General features: G+C 53.7%; 1 protein-coding gene across 1 annotated transcript in view; it reads right to left on the bottom strand.

The window, feature by feature from the left end:
* Positions 1 to 576: 576 nt before the first annotated feature.
* VAC14 (VAC14 component of PIKFYVE complex) overlaps positions 577 to 16,467 on the bottom strand; it is a 59,172-nt gene continuing 43,281 nt past the window's right edge. The window contains exons 15-19 of the mRNA XM_062499875.1: positions 6,427 to 6,601; positions 5,583 to 5,701; positions 4,701 to 4,780; positions 2,977 to 3,127; positions 577 to 1,434 (exon numbers count right to left, since the gene is read on the bottom strand). Of these exons, the coding sequence (XP_062355859.1) occupies positions 1,272 to 1,434; positions 2,977 to 3,127; positions 4,701 to 4,780; positions 5,583 to 5,701; positions 6,427 to 6,601 (688 nt within the window). The 3' untranslated portion in view covers positions 577 to 1,271. The remainder of the gene's footprint in view (positions 1,435 to 2,976; positions 3,128 to 4,700; positions 4,781 to 5,582; positions 5,702 to 6,426; positions 6,602 to 16,467) is intronic.

The following is a 16,467-nucleotide window of genomic DNA, read 5'->3' as shown; positions in this document are numbered from 1 at the left end:
GTGACTGGGTCTGGAAAGCCCTTCCCCGGGAATGACAGGAATGTCTTTATCCTGGCTGAAGCAGCGCCGGTATGGGGCTGTTTGGGGAATCCACTGCCAGAGACAGTCTTCCCTGTAAACAGGCCAGAAGTCATAAAAACTCCATGAATTCCTCCAATCCCCCTTTTCCTGGAATCAAGCAAGGGCCTGAAACATGCAGGGGATGCAATGGTGTCCCCCCCAAACTGCAGCAGCCTGGCACATGCCAGGGTTCCTCACGTGCCGCAGGACAAGATGAAGGCAACACTGGTGCCTGCCCAGGGCCAGGAAAATGCCTGTCACTGTGCTGTGGTTTCGTGACCGTGGCCTGGAAGAATTTCAGTGGTGTTTTTTTTCCTGCTGGGAAGAAGAGCAGGCGGAGAAGTCCTGCTTGTTGGCAAGCCAACGTGGCAGGGCTGGGCCAGCCTGCAGCATAGGGTCAAACAAGATGCTCCATGCCATCCCCTGCCCTTGCTGGATTTTTGGCTCTACTTGGGAACAAAACTATGATGGGAAGCCCAAAAACAAGGAATGGGCTGGTCTGCATTGTTTGTTTATTTTATCATGGGGAGCTTAATGCAGAAACAAAGAATGGAGTCTGGGGTAAGGTCCACTGTTCCCTGTGTCCCCTGGTGCCAGCTGGGAGTTGAAGCTGTGCAGTTGTCCCTGCCAAGAGCCAGAGACTCAGAGAGGATGTGTGAATGCAGGGGAAGGGGTCGAGTGTCAGGCACAGGAGTGCGTCCACCGAGTGAGATGCCACTGACCACCTCCAGCAGGTCCTCGGAACCAGAGGGTGGAAGTCAGGGTAGTGAAAGGCGGCTGGCAGCCCTGCATGCTTGTTTTTCAGGGCGGAAGGCCAGGGGTTGCTCCCGTCTTCCCTTCCCCTCCTCTGGTGCTGCTGGCAGCACGCTGGGCACTCAGCTGACAGTCACGGGGAAGGCATTAGCAAAGCAAAGGGGAGTTTCCTTGCCCCATTGCAAGACAAGATGAGGTGCTTTACCCTGGCCCTCTCCTTGGGCAACCCTTTCCCATGTCCCCCCAGCACCCACAGGAGAAGCTGGGCAAACCTGAGGATCCCCCCTCATCCAAACACACAATAGAGGGGAAAACCAGTCCTGTGTTGAGCGCTTGCCCATCTCCACTAAACCCACCAGATCCTCCAGTGGTCAGCAGCCAGTGTGCCTGTTCCCTGGTCTGTGTCCCCTGGTCCCTGCCCCAGCAACTGTGCACACCCGTGGTGGCCGCAGGGGTGCTCAGAGCACCACCCGCCGGTCCAGCTGCTCTGCCCGCCCGGCTCGCTGGTGTCTTGCTTCCAGGTGCTTGTTTTGGACCTTCTCGAAGTGCTGCAGCAGCTCTGTGTAGTCAATGTTGGAGGCTGCTGTTCTCTTGAAGCTGGTGCTGGGCTTGGTGTTGTCTCTGCAGGATGGGAAGAGAGAGTGAGGGTGGGAAGGGGATGTTTGGCACTGTGAGCATCCAGCACTGGCAGCACCAAAAGCTTGTCCTGAAGAAGCCGAGCTCAGCAAATCCTAGTCATACTGGTGCCTCATAAAATACCCCCAAAGACGTATTTTCTTCCTCCAAAGGTGTGAGATAGAGCCCAAGAGGTCCTGGGACAAGGAAGGGACAAGGGACATCTGCATCTTGGCCCACATGGTCAGTTTAATTCCTCTGACACATATTCCACTCTATCCCAACCCACTGCAGTCAAAAGTAGTGAGATAAGGATGTCAGGGCCATGTGCCTCACTTTCCATGTCTGCTCTTTTTAGCAAGCAGAAAACATCTGGTGGCAGCAGGGACAGTCCCCAGAGATGAACATGCTGGAGCCTCCAAATGCAGGTTCCCTGTCAGGAACATGTCAGGGTTCCAGTCATGGATACTCATCCCTGTGCTGTCCTGCTGTCCCCATGCAAGGAAGGAGGAGACACCAGCCACAGAATGCTCATGGGAAGATGGCAGGCAGCTCTGGTGGCCCTGGTATGTCCCTGGGGAGGGGGCAGCTGGGACTGGCCGGTTATGAAAGCCAGCTTCGGTGTTTGAAGGAATGTAGGTCAGAGTTAATCAGATGCTCAGGCCGTCTGACAGCTCGAAAAACGCCCACTGCCAGGGTTAGTGGGGAGAAAAAAGGAGAGGGAAGCACATGCAGCCCCCTCTCCGCCCCCCCAATTAAATATCAGTGCTGGGTTGTGTGTAGGAGCTCAGCGCCGGAGGCCATGAGGGATAAAAGCTGTCCCAGGGAAGCAGTTAAAAGCCAAGGAGTGACAACAGCGGTGGGGGGTTAATTCAGAAACCTGCCCATCTTGGGAGCTTTTTGTTCCCAGGGCTGCGCCAAGGCAGTGCCAGCTTTATCATCAAGCCCCCCCCCCCCCCCCCCCCCCCCCCCCCACTACTCATTAGCCAAGGGTTGGAAAGCAAATCCCACTGGCAGCACCCCTGGGCAGGGAGCATGAGGAGCTCAGCTGGTCCCCGGGGAGATGCCGCCCTTGCACATCTCACGGATCCCCAAAGGTCAGGAATGGGAATGGAGCAGCCATCCGGAGGCATTAGCAGAGTGCCAGGCTCCTTTTGGGTGCTGTGAAGGCTGTCCAGGCTGCAGGGGGGATGTTTTGGGAGCCCCCCCCAGCTGCTGGAGTCTTTCTCCATAAACCTCCTTCCCAGCTCTGCTCGTTTCCATAGCGACCCCACAAGTGAAATTTTCCATCCTGGATGCCAAATGCCTGTGGATGAGGCACAGCCCTCCCAGGGTTACCAAATATAGACACAAAAAACCCCCCGAGCCAACACTTCTGGCCATGGGGACAAGGAGCAGGCACGGCCACAACAGAGCTGGGGGGTAAAGCCAGAGCATGGGGCTGAGCCCAGGATGGGGGCTGAGCCTGGAATGGCAGGGATGCTCAGCTGTGGGGGAACAGCTGGTCCAGCCCCGATGCTGATGCCAGTCCGTCCCCCTAGCACTTACGTGGTCTGCATGAGCTCTGGGTTGGGCACGCACTGGAGGCGGTGGGAGAGGAGCTGGAAGGCGCTGCTCTGGGGCAGCAGCATCAGCAGGCCATAGAGAGCCTTGATCAGGTAGGGGTTGTTCTTCACATCCAGCAGCTGCAGGCGGAGATCTGGAAGAGAACAGAAGAGGATGGAAGGCAGGGAAAATACATTTAATCTCCAGCGGCAATAGCAGGTTCCTCCCAACCCCTCTGATAGTCCTGGTGAGACTCTAAGCCTCTGCCAGCCAACCCAAGGGGCACTTTGATGGCACCCCTCTCCCCTTTCATTAACCCATCCATCTTGGTGCCCTACATTGTCCCAAAGTCCCTCTCCTTGACATAGCTCCCTGGGTGCAACTGGCTCCCCCATCTGCCACTCCTGATACCACTCACCCCTGAGGCTGTCCATGCTGTCTAAAAACATACATGCAACACGGGACTGGTCCTCAGCTTCTCAGAGTTAGCAGAAATACCCACCCTGGAGCATCACATCCAGAGGGCTGGGTGACACCCTTCTGGGGACTCTCTGGAGCAAAGGGAATCCCCTCCACTTGGTTCTGAGGGTTACATGTGCTGGGCCTCAGTTCTGCTCAGTAGAGGAAAAACTACCCTCTGGCTCCATCCCTTGCTGTGCTCACATCAGAAGAGTCTTCTGGAGCTCTAAATACAATGGAAGAGGCAGCCCAGGAAATGGGGCAAGGTCTGTGTCTTAGCATCTCACCTCCTGGTTTTCACTTGTACCACTGGTGTCTCCCAGTGAAGGGAGCCATCACCAGGGATGCCAATTTATGGGGGACAAGTCTGTCCCGTACCCTGAGATGTGTGGACCCAGGTGAGTGGGCTGGGGAACCCTTAATAATTTTGGGGCATGCAAAACCACCACAAACACATGGGTGCCTCAGACATTGGGACAGTCATCCTGGGGATATGGGACAGGGTCTACAGAAGGGAGCATGACTGAGGGTGTCTGCTACCCAGCTGCTCTAAAACTCTTCCCTTATATATTCCTCAATAACACCCTGGACCTATATAGGTGCCCCACACAGTCTTTCCAGGACATTTCCCAACAACCTCAGTGCCCGGCTACACCCTGAATGAGAAGCCCAGGGGGAGCAAATCAGCATAATGAAAAATCCCCCCACAGCCACAGGTCACCCTGCCACATCCCCTGCCACTATCCTGGCTCCCAGTGTCACACCCCTGAGCCCCTGGTCAGGCACTGCTGCATTACCCAAAGGGAGATCCACATTGCTGGATGCTGAAGAAAACATCAACTAGTTTTCTGGGCATAATTCTTAATTTCTAGGAAAAAATCCAACCTTTTTTCTTGCTAAGGCACCCAGCAGCACACACAATGCCACTCTGTGCATCTGAGGGTGGCACAGAGGGTTCCCCCCATCTGACACCCTCCTCGTGCATCCCTGGAGATGCTCAGTGTGACCCCATCCCTTCCCCCATCCCTTTTGTTGGATGCCAGTGCTGCTCGCTCCCTTAACCTATATCTGGGGGGCAGTGCTGCCTCCCCTGTGCTGCCAGCATGCCCTTTTCCCAGCGGGCAGCTCCAGTGCTGGGCAAACCTCCCGGCAAGAAGTCTCATAACTTCTGCTCTATTTATTCGTGCGGCGGCTGCTGCCTGCGATGGAGGAGCGGAGAGGGGGAGCACCATGCGCCGCCCCTTCCCCACCCAGGGTTTCCTCCTTACATGTGAATATGGGGCACTCGATGAGCTGCACCAGCTTGTCCACCTCGGTGAGGAAATCCACGGTGACCTCCAGATCGCTGCTGGATGTGGCTGTTAAGGATGTTACCTTGGAAAAAGGTGGCTGGGCAGCAGCAGATGGCTCATACGGGTGATGCCCGACGCGGACCATGGCTTTGCCAAAGCTTCCCTGCATCCACAGTTCCTGTGGGACGAGCAGGGAAGAGGCAGGGCTTGCACACAGACAGGACTGAAAGGTCTGTAGGGTGGCCAAGGGATGACGGAGAGAGACAGATGAGCAGGCAGGTATAGGGGAAGAGGCAGGCTGCCCAAAAAGCTGAGAGTAGGCAGGATGAGTGTTCAAGGGAGGATGCTTGCCTTTACCCTCCTGGCCCATGGGGATAGTGCATCTCCCAGAAGAAATGCTGGTGTGCACTGGGAAGTTGAGCGTGTTATTGAGCTTCTTCATTTGGAAAACTACTCAGGGAGGCATGGGGTTTGCTGGCACATGAAAATAATCATTTTGCTGCAGGCAGATGGTGAGCTCACCGGGGATTATGCCATACTGGGTACTGCCTGCTCCTCACCAGGCCAGGAGGCCAAAGCTTTCATCTTCCTGGAAGGAAGAGGATGTTGAGGAGCCTCCCCTCCTGGGCAGGGGAAGGTCAAAGCTCAGTCAGTACATGCCTTCCTCTCTTTTCACCACAAAAAAAGGGATGACACCAGGGGAAGGGAGCTGGCACATACCCAGCACAGGCTGCCCTGCCCTGGTAATGATGGGCTGCAGGCAGGAGGCTGGGCTGGCCTGCAGGGTGACCTTGGTTGCCACAGAGCGACTAAGGGCCAGCTCAGGCCCCACCCTGGCAGAAAATCCCCGAAGGATACAATTTCTGGATGAGGTCGTAGGCATGCTTATAGTTCTGGGTAAGGAAGCAGAGTGACACAGTTGTCACAGGGTTGTGACACCAGGACCGGTACAGGCAGCAGAAGAGGTTACGGCTTTCCTGGGGAAAGAGAGAACCATGGGAGGTTGGTCACCACTGGGAGCATGAACATGGCACGGAGAGTCCCAGGCACCCAACACCAACCTGCCAGGCTAGCAAGCGCCACCAAAACACAAAGGGACATTTCTGGACCCACCAAGTCCACGTGGAACTGGCATGAGCCTCAGCCTCAGGAGATGGAGACCAGGTGGGCTTTGGGGTGACAACATGACGAGGTGACCCAAGGGCTGCTGCGTCCAACACAGGATGAGGGGCTGGAGGACAATGCTGTCCCACCCACGGGGACACCCCTGCATCACTGCTTTTCACCAGGAAAAGGAGGAGAAATCTTCCTCCTCTCCTTCCTTGCATGTCACTGGTTCTGGTGGCAGCTGCTCAGCAAATCCTGTGGGTGTGTTCCTGGGAGGGACAGTTTAGGGACTGCAGAACTCTCCTGCTATCACCTGTCCCACAGCCCATGGGGGGACAGAGGGAGGGAGGCAGCAGTTGTCTGAGTGCTCAGAAAGCCCATTCCCATTCCAGGGAGAAAAGCAGGAGTTGGGCACATCCTCCAAGCCCATCCTCAGCTCCTGAAGGGTGGATGAATAAAGAGGCTGCCCGAGCTCCAACCCTGAGACCTACTAGGCAGGGACTGAGCAGCAAGACACGCTCCCAGGTGGCTACCAGGTCCCCACCACCCCCATTATGTCCCCTCCAGCTGCTAAGCCCGCTCCTGCTGCCCATACCGGGGTCTTCAGGTCCTTCAGTTGGTTTCTCAGCTGGAAGAGCTCAGAGGACGTCAGCAAGATGGTATTGAGGGTGTGGACCATGGTAGAGGCAAATTTGAGGTCCTCTTCCCTAAGCAGTATGTCTGCCATGGAGTGAAAGATATTCTCTGCATTCAGAAGTAGACAAAGCTGCCTGTGTATGACAGAGGAGAGAAACCGGAGGGAAGGTTGGTTAATGAGCACAATCAAGACTCTGATGTGAACCCACTTCTCCAGAGGGGACCAGGGATGAGATCTGGGGGCATCAGAGGTTGGGTGAATGTGGTGGCACCAGACCAGAGATGCTGTGGGGCAATACCAAGCTCTGCATTTAGAGGATGCAGCTATTCACAGCAGGACAAGGAAAAAAAAAAAAACACAAACAAACAAACAAACCAAAAAAAAAAAAAAAAAAAAAAAAAACTCAAAAAACAACATAGCTGGGCTAAGACATGCCCCTGGTCATACTGCTTTAGGGCCTTGCTGGCACCCACTACTATGGCTCATGCCACCTCAAGCCTTCCCATGACCTCCCTCAGGAGGTTTCAGTGTCACTTTCCAGCCTGACCAGAGCAGTGAGTGTGCAGAAGCACCACTGCAGATGGCATGTGATGGGCCAATCAGACCAGTATCCCACTGACACTGGGGAACATCCCAGTGAGTGCAGCCAGTGGGGCAGAATTCCTCCAGGCATTGTGCAATCTGGCAGCCCTGGAGCCAGAAAATCCTCCATGCTTCAGCTGCCATGAGATCCGGTGCTGACTGGCTCCGGAGATCCAGCTGGTGAAGCTGGAAGATGTCTCGGCTCCACTGGATATCCTGCCAGCAGTGCTCTCCTCAAAACAGTGTAACCAGCACTTCGGCCCACGCTGATCTGCCTGGATGGGCCACAGCAGGAATGTCCTGCTTAACAAACCCTGAGGCATTCCCAAGATTTTCAGCATTTTTTAGTCCAGAAACAAAACAAAACAAAACAAAAAAAAACATCAGATTTTTTTTTTTCTCCCACATTTGTTTGGATTTGGGGATTTCCTGTTTTTCTCCAGGCTCTTGCCTTCCTGGGCAGTTTGTCTAAGGACACCTGAAATGCTGCCCAGCACCAGCTCAGGTCCCCATTGTGGGGATTGGAGAGACACAGGGAAGCTCACCTGGGTCCCCAGCATTCCAGCTTCACCTGAAACTGGAATGCTCCCTGCCTCACCACATTTCCCCATGGGCTTATAGGGAACCTTGGCACCAAGGCATCCCCAGGGCAATTCTGCTTTCCCCCAGCTCCTACCAAACACCGTTTCCCCATCAGCTAATCTTATCTGGAATCAGATTCCCCCCTGGAGGCATCTCTGAGAGGATTAAGAGGCAAAACAAGGAGCATCTGCTTGGGCTACTGGTGGGAGGTGTTCACTAGCTGCCTGCTTGGGCCAGGAGGCAGGAGGTACAACTGAACCTCCTCTGCCTGAAAGTCATGTTTTCCTGGGGTGAGGAGGAGGAAGGATGTGAATTTCCAACCCCTGCTCCAGTGAGGACAGACAATAGGAAGACTATTTGGCTACAGTTTGACTCCAAAGACCACAACCTAAAGCCCGGTGCTTCAGGGATGCAGGAGGAGAATGAAGAAACAGATCTTCCCTCCTTAACACACGGAGGAAGAAACCCCCCATCTTCCTCCCACCTCTTCATCCTGCCAAATAAATCCCTTCCCTCCTCACCCAGCCCTGGCTGCTCTCCATCAGCAGCTCCCGCATCCCGTGTGGCTGCCACCGGACAATGAGATGCTCTGTGCGGGATTTTATGTAACCCAACCCAGCAATCGCCCTGGACCCCGCTAAAATGGAACAGGCTGTGATAAATAAGCTCATTTATCCCAATTATTCTTACGTAACCAGCTGCATTCATGGGGATGAAAACGCTTCCCTGATTCCTTGCCGCTTGGACGCAGGCTGGTTGGAGGAGGGAAAGCGGTGGGAAAGTGAGGCATGGACGGAGGAAAGGGGAAGGCTTTTAGTCCAGCCTGATGGAGCCAAAAGCAAATCAATAGCTCAGCATTGCAGGCAGGATCCAATCACTGCCAACTGTAGCAAAGCAAGCCCAGCCCAGGAATAAGGTGGCTCCATGCTACCTTTCTCCAGAAAGGGGGTAACTGGATGCCCCACTGTTGCCAAGCTTCCTCCAGCAGCTGGGCTGGGCACTTGAACCATGAAGTGGGATGGTTTAATGTGCCTAAAGAAGGGATGGATTCTCCAGGGACAAACACTGGGATAGTTTCAGTCTCAACAGTGAAGTGGTTGGTGCTCCAGTACAGCTGGGACTGGCTGCAATGGTTGTGGGGAGCTGGTGTTTTACACCTTCCAGGCAAGAAGACTATAGCAAGAGCTTAAACAAGAAAAAGAGTGCCAGGGAGCACTGAGGGCAATTCAGTGACCTCCAAAGCTCCCCCATGACAAAAAGGATGCTTTTCAGGTTCCCCCTCTGCTGGTCCTCCATGGAAAAGGAAGGCTGTCGCTTTCCATAAACAGGAGCTCTGCCATTTGGCTGGTGAACGCTGTGTTCAAAGTGAGCAGGGGGCTGAGTGTGAGCTGCTTTCTAATTTCAGGCCTAGATTTGATTAGTGGGGAAGGGTTGGGATTCTCCCTCCTCCTTTTGGTGGCATTGGGAAACTGGAAACTGTCGGGGTGTTAGAGAAGTAGCTGTGTAGAGACTGTCCCTCTGCTTCAAAGCTGTGTCACCTCCCAGAGGTGCTATCCCACTTGGGCACTGGTCCCTCCAGCTGCCCCCAGGTTCTCTCGGATCCACCAGCAGAATGAGTTTGCCAGTGCACAGCATCCTCTTATAGCACTGGTAGAGACTTCAAACTCCCCTCCATGAAGGCCTTTGGTCAGCATATCCCAAAAGCAGTCCCCAAAGGAGGGGGCAACTGTCTGGTCCTGCAGCTGCTGGCCTCCGTGACAGCGGCCAGCAGCTGAGCCCAACTGCCAGCACCAGGCATCTGCTGGTGGGGTGGGAGGGTCCCCAGGAGCTCATTCCCTGGGAGGCTTTGATGGCATGAGGGGAATGCCAGGCTGGCTGGGAGGAGGCAGGGAAAAGGGCTGAAGAGAGGACAGGTGGCTTCAACTGAGATGTGAGTGGAGTGGCTGTGGAAGGGAACAGGGCAGAGGGGATAGAGAGCAGGAGCCATACCATGTACACACCATAAATATATCCTGGATATATCCATCCCATAAATATGTGTATATATATACATACACACACCCCTTAAATATATGCATCTCCCTATATATACATGATGTGATGATGGAAGGAACTGGCTAATCCCCCTGAATCATCATTCCAGCAAGATGCCTCTCCCTGGAGCTCTCCCTGCATCCCTGTGGGTGATGTGCATCCCCTTGCCCATGAGGACCCAGAGAGTCTCCAAGGATCTCCTGGCATGGAAGAAGAAGGCAAGAAGTGTCCCCAGGGAGGCAGGAGCCGCAGAGCATCATGGCACATATTGGTTATGTTATGCAGCAAGCAGCACAGGCACATGGCGATAATGAAATGTGGTATTCAGGCCATTAAAATTTAACTCCTTAAATTAAAAGGATTATTCAAGCCTTTCCGATGGAGCCAAGGAATGTGGCTGCAGGCAGATGGGAGGCAGCATCCACCTTCAGTGTGACGATGGGGGACACCCTGAGCCACCGTGGGGCTCCCAAGAGCACCTCCAGCCCCTGCTGCAGTCACAGGACCCTGCCCGCCCCTTTGCCTAGAGGACTCCTCAACAACGCGAGGCTGGCCAAGGAAGAGACACACAGGTCACCACAAGCTTTACGTGACCATATCAGCCACCCTGGGGTCCCCCTGTGTCTCTGATGTAGCAGCCACCAAACTGCCAGCACAGCAATGTCAATCACAATGAATTCCCATCATGCAAATGGTTGGTGGGGTGGGATGAGGTATGGGAACAAGCGAACAGGGATCATACAGGGGCAGGGAGCTCCTGCAGGGCAGCACGCTGGAGCCCAGAGGATGTTGGCGAGATGGGGTGGCTTTAGAGCCACATCTCCAATTAAGGACAAGCCCCGGCGTCCCTCCCAGCCCTCTTGCTTTGACAACTCGATGCCTGGAAACCGGCTAATCTAAACATCGTCATTTCAGGGAGCTGTCAAGAGTTCCCATCCTGCCCGCTCATTCCTTTAACCACTTCAGCCCCATCCCCTGCCCTGAGCCACCATGCAGGAGCAGGGTGGTGGAGGCTCAGGCCAGATCAATGCTTGCTTGAAGAAGGTGAACATTTGTTTTTCCCTAAAATCTAAAAAATCCAGTCTCAGTGCAGATCCATGCCCTCTGGGATCTGTGGGGTGCCTGGGGGGAGAAACACTGGTCCCATCGTGTTGCCTGGCCATGCTGAGCACCATCCTGCTGTGTTCAATTAAGCAGGTACTTCTTCATTAAGCACTAGTGATTTGCTTTATTAGCTCTGGGCTAATAGACACGGGACCCCAGCAGGGAGAGGATCATGTCTTGTCCCACTTCCAGCAACTGGGACAGAACCCAAGATGTGGAAGGAGGTGGCTGAGGCCTGGGAGTGATGCTCTAAGGGGTTCTGCTCCACTTCTCTGCTAATGGGTCTCAAAACAACTTCCACAGCTGTGAGGAGGGCAGAGTCCATCTATACTTCCTCCCAACCCTCTTCCTCAGCTCCCTTCCTCTCTCCTCCCAAAGGCTTTCCCCCACCCTTCCTCCACACCCCAGGCTCCTCAGCAGATGCCCTGGCTTAACCCAACTAACCAGGGAATCCACAGCCTCTGTGATACCCACAGCCCATCCCCATCCCCCTGAAATTCTCCTGCCAGGAAAAGCAGCATCCCCAGCCTGGCCCAGCAGCTGGGATCCTTTAGGAATTTGCAGAGGAAGCATAGACAAAATTAGGATGGGAAAAGGAGAAGGAGAAGAGAGCAAGTGGGCAAGGCAGGAGGATGTAACTGTCCCATCCTTTCCCTCCACATCAGCAAAGAAAATCCCAGTCCTCCATTTTAATCCCCCCCCCCTTTCCTGAATCCAGAGCTGCTCCTCCGGGCAAGGGAAACCATGGCAACCCCAGCAGCTCCTGCTTTACAAAATTCATAGCATTTTAGGTAAGGGATTTTAAAGCATTTATGAGGTTTAGGAGCAGGGCAGCTCCTTCTGCAGGAGGCAGGTCTGGTGAAGAGAAGGACCCTCATCAGCTTTGGTTTCTTGGAATGTTATCAAGTTCCCAAGGGCAACTCAGTGAAAGCTGCAGACCAGAGATGCTCATATCCTGGGAGGAGATGTGTGGATTTTGGGAGGAGATGTGTAGATCTTGGAAAGCCAGAGGAGACAAGCCCTGTGATGCCTTTGCTTGAAAAGGGAAAGGTGCAGAGTGTTTCACTGCAAACAAGAAAACCCTCCCACGGAGTGTCTGTTTGGCAGCAGCTGTCAGTGTGACAACTGCTGAAGGAGCTGTGGTGCCAGCTCAGCGCTGGGCTGTGGCCGCCCCAGCGTAAGGCGCTCCCCAGGGATCCCTGGGGATCCCCAGAGCAACCAACACGGATGCCTGAGAGGAACGCGGCACAAATGTACATTAGTATTTCAGGCCAGCTTCAACTGGTGAAACAGCATCTTGATCCTGCAGAGCCTCAGCCCGTGGCTTCTGCTCCTCCTGATGCTCCCCTTCACTGGGAGGTCCCTGTCCTGGCTGGCAGGATGGCTGCCCTGCTGCCCACTAAAGCTGATAGTCCATCCTGAAGCTGGGCACATCCACCTTGACTTGTGATGAACCCAGCCCTATTCCCACCTTGGACGTGCCTGGAGAACAGTGCCCTTCAACGAGATCACCTTGAGCTCTCCAAGCAGATATCCAACACCTCTGGACATTTTTATGATCAGTGAGATACCCACAGCTCTGTAGCAAACAGGAGAGGGAAATGGGGTTGTAGCAAGGAGAAGGAAGAGTAATATCCTTTGGAATGGGCCAGAAGCTAAAAGACAACTAAATTTGGAAACTTGATGGTCCACTCAATCCAAGGTAGGGCCCAACTTTTGAATGTGAGAGCTCCTCCAAGGTGAAGCCCACTTGACAACCAGCACCAGTCTCCAGCTGCTCAAGCTGGTGTGTGCCAGGAGTTTCCTTGAGGAAACTTTATAATGACTTATGCATAAAGCATATCCTGCCCATAGAATTCTGGAATGGTTTGGCTTTGAAGGGATCTTAAAAACCATCTCGTTCTAACCCCCTTGCCATTGGCAGGGACACCTTTCACTAGACCAGATTGCTCCAAGCCCCAACCTGGCCTTGAGCACCCGCACTGATGAGCTGCTGACTGCAAAGCTTACAAAATCCTGTAGGAACATCTGAGCATCAACAAAAGGCTCACTTGACCAACAGGCAAACTTCTCCTTCCATACCCTTCAAGAAGGCAGAATATTACCTCCTTGAAGCACTTCTTTTCCAACTTTTAAACTTGCTAGTGATTTGATGGCAAAATGGATGGTAAATGCAAGAGCCCTGGGCTCTTGGGGCTTCAAGCCCCAGGCAGGAGGCACCAGCAGCAGTATTACAGCATGTGCCTGGCTCCAGCTACCACCTCAGCTGAGAGGAACAACTCATGCTCAATGGAGCCCTCCAGAACCTGTTCCCAGAGGGGCACTTACACTGGGCACTGATGTTTTCAAGCAAGCTCTGTTTGGAATGGGAGGAAGGGTAGGCTTGGGAGTGGGGGAGAACTGTAGAGCAGCAGCAGATCCTTCCTTCGAGACGTCCGTTTCCCTTTCAGGCTGACAGCTGTGGCCTAATTTTCAAGAAAACTGACAAGCGCCTTATTTCTCCCCCCATAATTTCTCATCACTGCAAATAAAATAGGTTAAAGGAGCGGGTGCAAAGCTGTGGCAACAGGAGCTGGGAGAGGCTGATCCTTTTCAGGGCGTGCACAGCTTGTACAGAGACAGGAGCTGTGGTCCCGGCTTACTCTTCCCCATCACTTTGCTTTAAGATGAAGAAATGAAAATCCTTTTGTTCCTAAAAGCATGGCCAAGGAGCAGGCTGCTGTCCTAGAGGTGGATGAGCCTTTGGATCCTCATGTCGGGAAGGCAAATTTAGTGGAAAAAGGTCCTGCTGGCTAGCTCTAGACCTCTGAAAGCAGAGGGATAGACTATGGCAGGAATACACTCTGTGTTTGAGGGTGAAGCTTTCCAGACGGAAGGGAAAAAGGGACTGGGAAGAGGTGGCAGCACCCCATGGCTCATGGATTAGCATACCCTGGGGTGGGAGGTGAAGCTGCCTTGTCTCTTCTGCCAACAACTCGAGCACACCTTGGAGCTCAAGGAGGTGCCTGCAACTCAGCGAGCCCTGCTGCACTTCCTCCTCAAGTGTTGGCTGGAAAGATGCTCCATTTATGCCATGGTTTAGACACCCCAGATGCTATTTCAACTTTAGTGCCAGGCTTGCCTCCATGCCCGCTGCCTCTCAGCACTGCATTGGATCACAATGCCTGCCCTGCCTTCTGAGCCAGGATCCCTGGAGGGATCCCAAGGAGGGATGCAGCCTGAGGAGCCTTGCTCCCTCAAACCCTCCAAGGCCCATAGATGCATGAGAAGGGAGCAGATGAATGATCCCTGCCCTGCCAGGATCCTAGAGCAGCACCCATTGCTATGAGGGGACCAGCTCCAGGTGCAGCTGAACACGAAGAGCAGCTCATGCATTAGGAGAATGAGCAATGAATGGCAGGAACTCCAACTGAGGTGGCTTTTGCACAGCTCTATGCTCTCAGTGGGGAGTTAAAGGTGTCCCATCCAGAGATATCTTATCTGAGCATATCCTATCCGGGGAGCAAAGTGCCCAGTTGGGCTCACTGGCTGAGGTGAGCTCTTCTCAGTCTTTAACTGAGCATGCCCTGCTCTTGGGGAATAACAGAGCAAGATCCCCTGGAAGACAGCTGGGGGAAAAACACTGCTACTCAGCCTGATTTCCTGTCCTGGCTCTTCCCTCCACAAAGATGAATAAACTGAGTTGTCACAGCTACACAGACAGAGAAGGAAGCACCATCAGAAAACCTGAGCCCCAACAAACAGGATCAGACAGGTTAAGCTGCTCCCCCATGATGAAGGTCCTCACCCCATCAGGCAGGCAAAAAAAATTTGGGAGACACTTTGGAAGCTGCTTGTGCTAAATCCATGCCCTGCAGAACATGACAGTCAGTAAGCAGGGAAACTGTGGGCTCCTCTCCCCACTGTCCAGTTTGCTTTCTCCCAGATCCCTCCTTCCACAGCATTCCTGCTGTGATCCTAAGGAAAGTGCTGTGGGGAAGCAGATACCCCTACCTGGGGACCTGCCCTTTGAAGGAACTTGGCCATTTTGTGAGGATTTTCCTCTCCTACACACATTCCCCTTCCTCCCCCTCCATCCTCTCACTGACCCCAATTAGTCCCAGCCCACGCCAGCACTGCTGCTCACATGTGGTTCCCATTTTTCTACAGGAAAACCCATCAAATCCTTCCAAGCAACTCCAAGTATGGCTGGTCCTGGAGCAGCTTTGGTGGGTTAGCACAGCAAACTCATTTCCAGGACCAGTTCATCCATTCCCTGCAGCTCAGTGGAGGCATCTCCTGTTCTTCCTTAGGGGTACAGCCCCAGAAAGGAGCAGGTTAGGACTGGCCCAGCTCCTACTTTCCCAGCAGGGATAATCCTTTGACAGGGAAACCAAGCTCCTTCCTTGTGAAGGTCCTCCCTTGTGGAAGGGTGCTTCCAACTCCAGAGCCAACCTCCACCCTGGAGGAAAGTGGATTTTCCCCCTCTGGCTCCTGCTTCATGGGGCTGAGAGGATATCAGAGACATAAGCTCCTGTGGGCTTATGGAGCCCACTGTGTGATGCAAAAGAGGCAGTTTGAGAGCTGAGGGATTTTGCAGATACAGTGGGTTTGCTAGCTTCCTTCCAAAATCCCACAGGAGCCTGAGAGCCTGAAGGGCATTGACAGTGCAAGCCTGGGGCAGAGGAAGAATGCAGGAAAACCAAGCCTGTTTGCCACCACATCACTCTAACACTGTTCCAGATCTCCAGGCATGGGGGTTTTACATGGCAAGCTCTGGGGAGGAGTTTCTGGGGAGCAGGGAAGTTAAAGGGAGGAACAGAGGAATGGGCTAGAGATGAGCTAGGAGAAGCCCACTGACCTCTGCAGAACCAGTCATGTTCACTACCCTGCTCCATCACCCTGTGCCTGGCCAGGGCCTTGGGTAGGAAGGAGTCCCTTTTTCTGCTTTGCAAATGGACAAAAAAAACCCAAATCAAAAAGCTTTCTCTGGTTCCTCCTCTCAGCAAGGCATGAGGAGGGGGATGGAGAGTGCACAGTTCATTAAAGCCGGAGGGCAGGCGGCCAGCGAGCATCCTGGCAGGCAGAGCAGTGGATTTTCGCAGGCTCGCTGCCTCCTGACACAGAAGCTTCCCTTGTAGCACTCACAGCTGTTTGGATTTTACCCGAGTTCATATCACAGTTTATCAAAGAGGCTCCATTTTTTTCCCTTTCTTTTTTTTTTTTTTCACTTTGGTGAGTACAAGCCAAACGGTTCCCACAAAAACAAATGCAGGTTTTGTTCTGCATTGCAGTGGCATGGAGGGTGGGAGAGAGGAAGAGGTGACACGTGTCCCCCCTCCAGCCCTGATTCACTGGTAAAGGGATTTTCAGGGCATGGGTTTGGCAGTGGGAGCTGGAGGGGGCATGGTGGGATCAGCACATCCAAAGGAAGGAGCAGGAGTGGGTCCTGCATCCCAGCACTGGGTGCTTATAGATCATCAGGAGGTATTGGGATGTTTGGCCAAGGAAAATGTGTGTCCAGAGGAGCTCAAGAGCATCCAGGCCTGGGAAGGTTTTGGTTAGATCCATCTCCTGAGCCTCTTCCAGTGAGGGGCTGGGAAGCGAGGCCATCACAGCAGGAGGAAAGGACAAAGTTAGGGATGAGGTGGGGGCCAGGATGGGGCTGGGGGGACACTAGCTCACTGCAGTATAGAGGCATCCTGTGGTTGTGGCACC

Source organism: Cinclus cinclus, chromosome 11 (assembly GCF_963662255.1).
Source record: "Cinclus cinclus chromosome 11, bCinCin1.1, whole genome shotgun sequence".
Lineage (NCBI taxonomy): Eukaryota > Metazoa > Chordata > Aves > Passeriformes > Cinclidae > Cinclus > Cinclus cinclus.
This window is presented reverse-complemented; position numbering and strand designations above follow the sequence as displayed.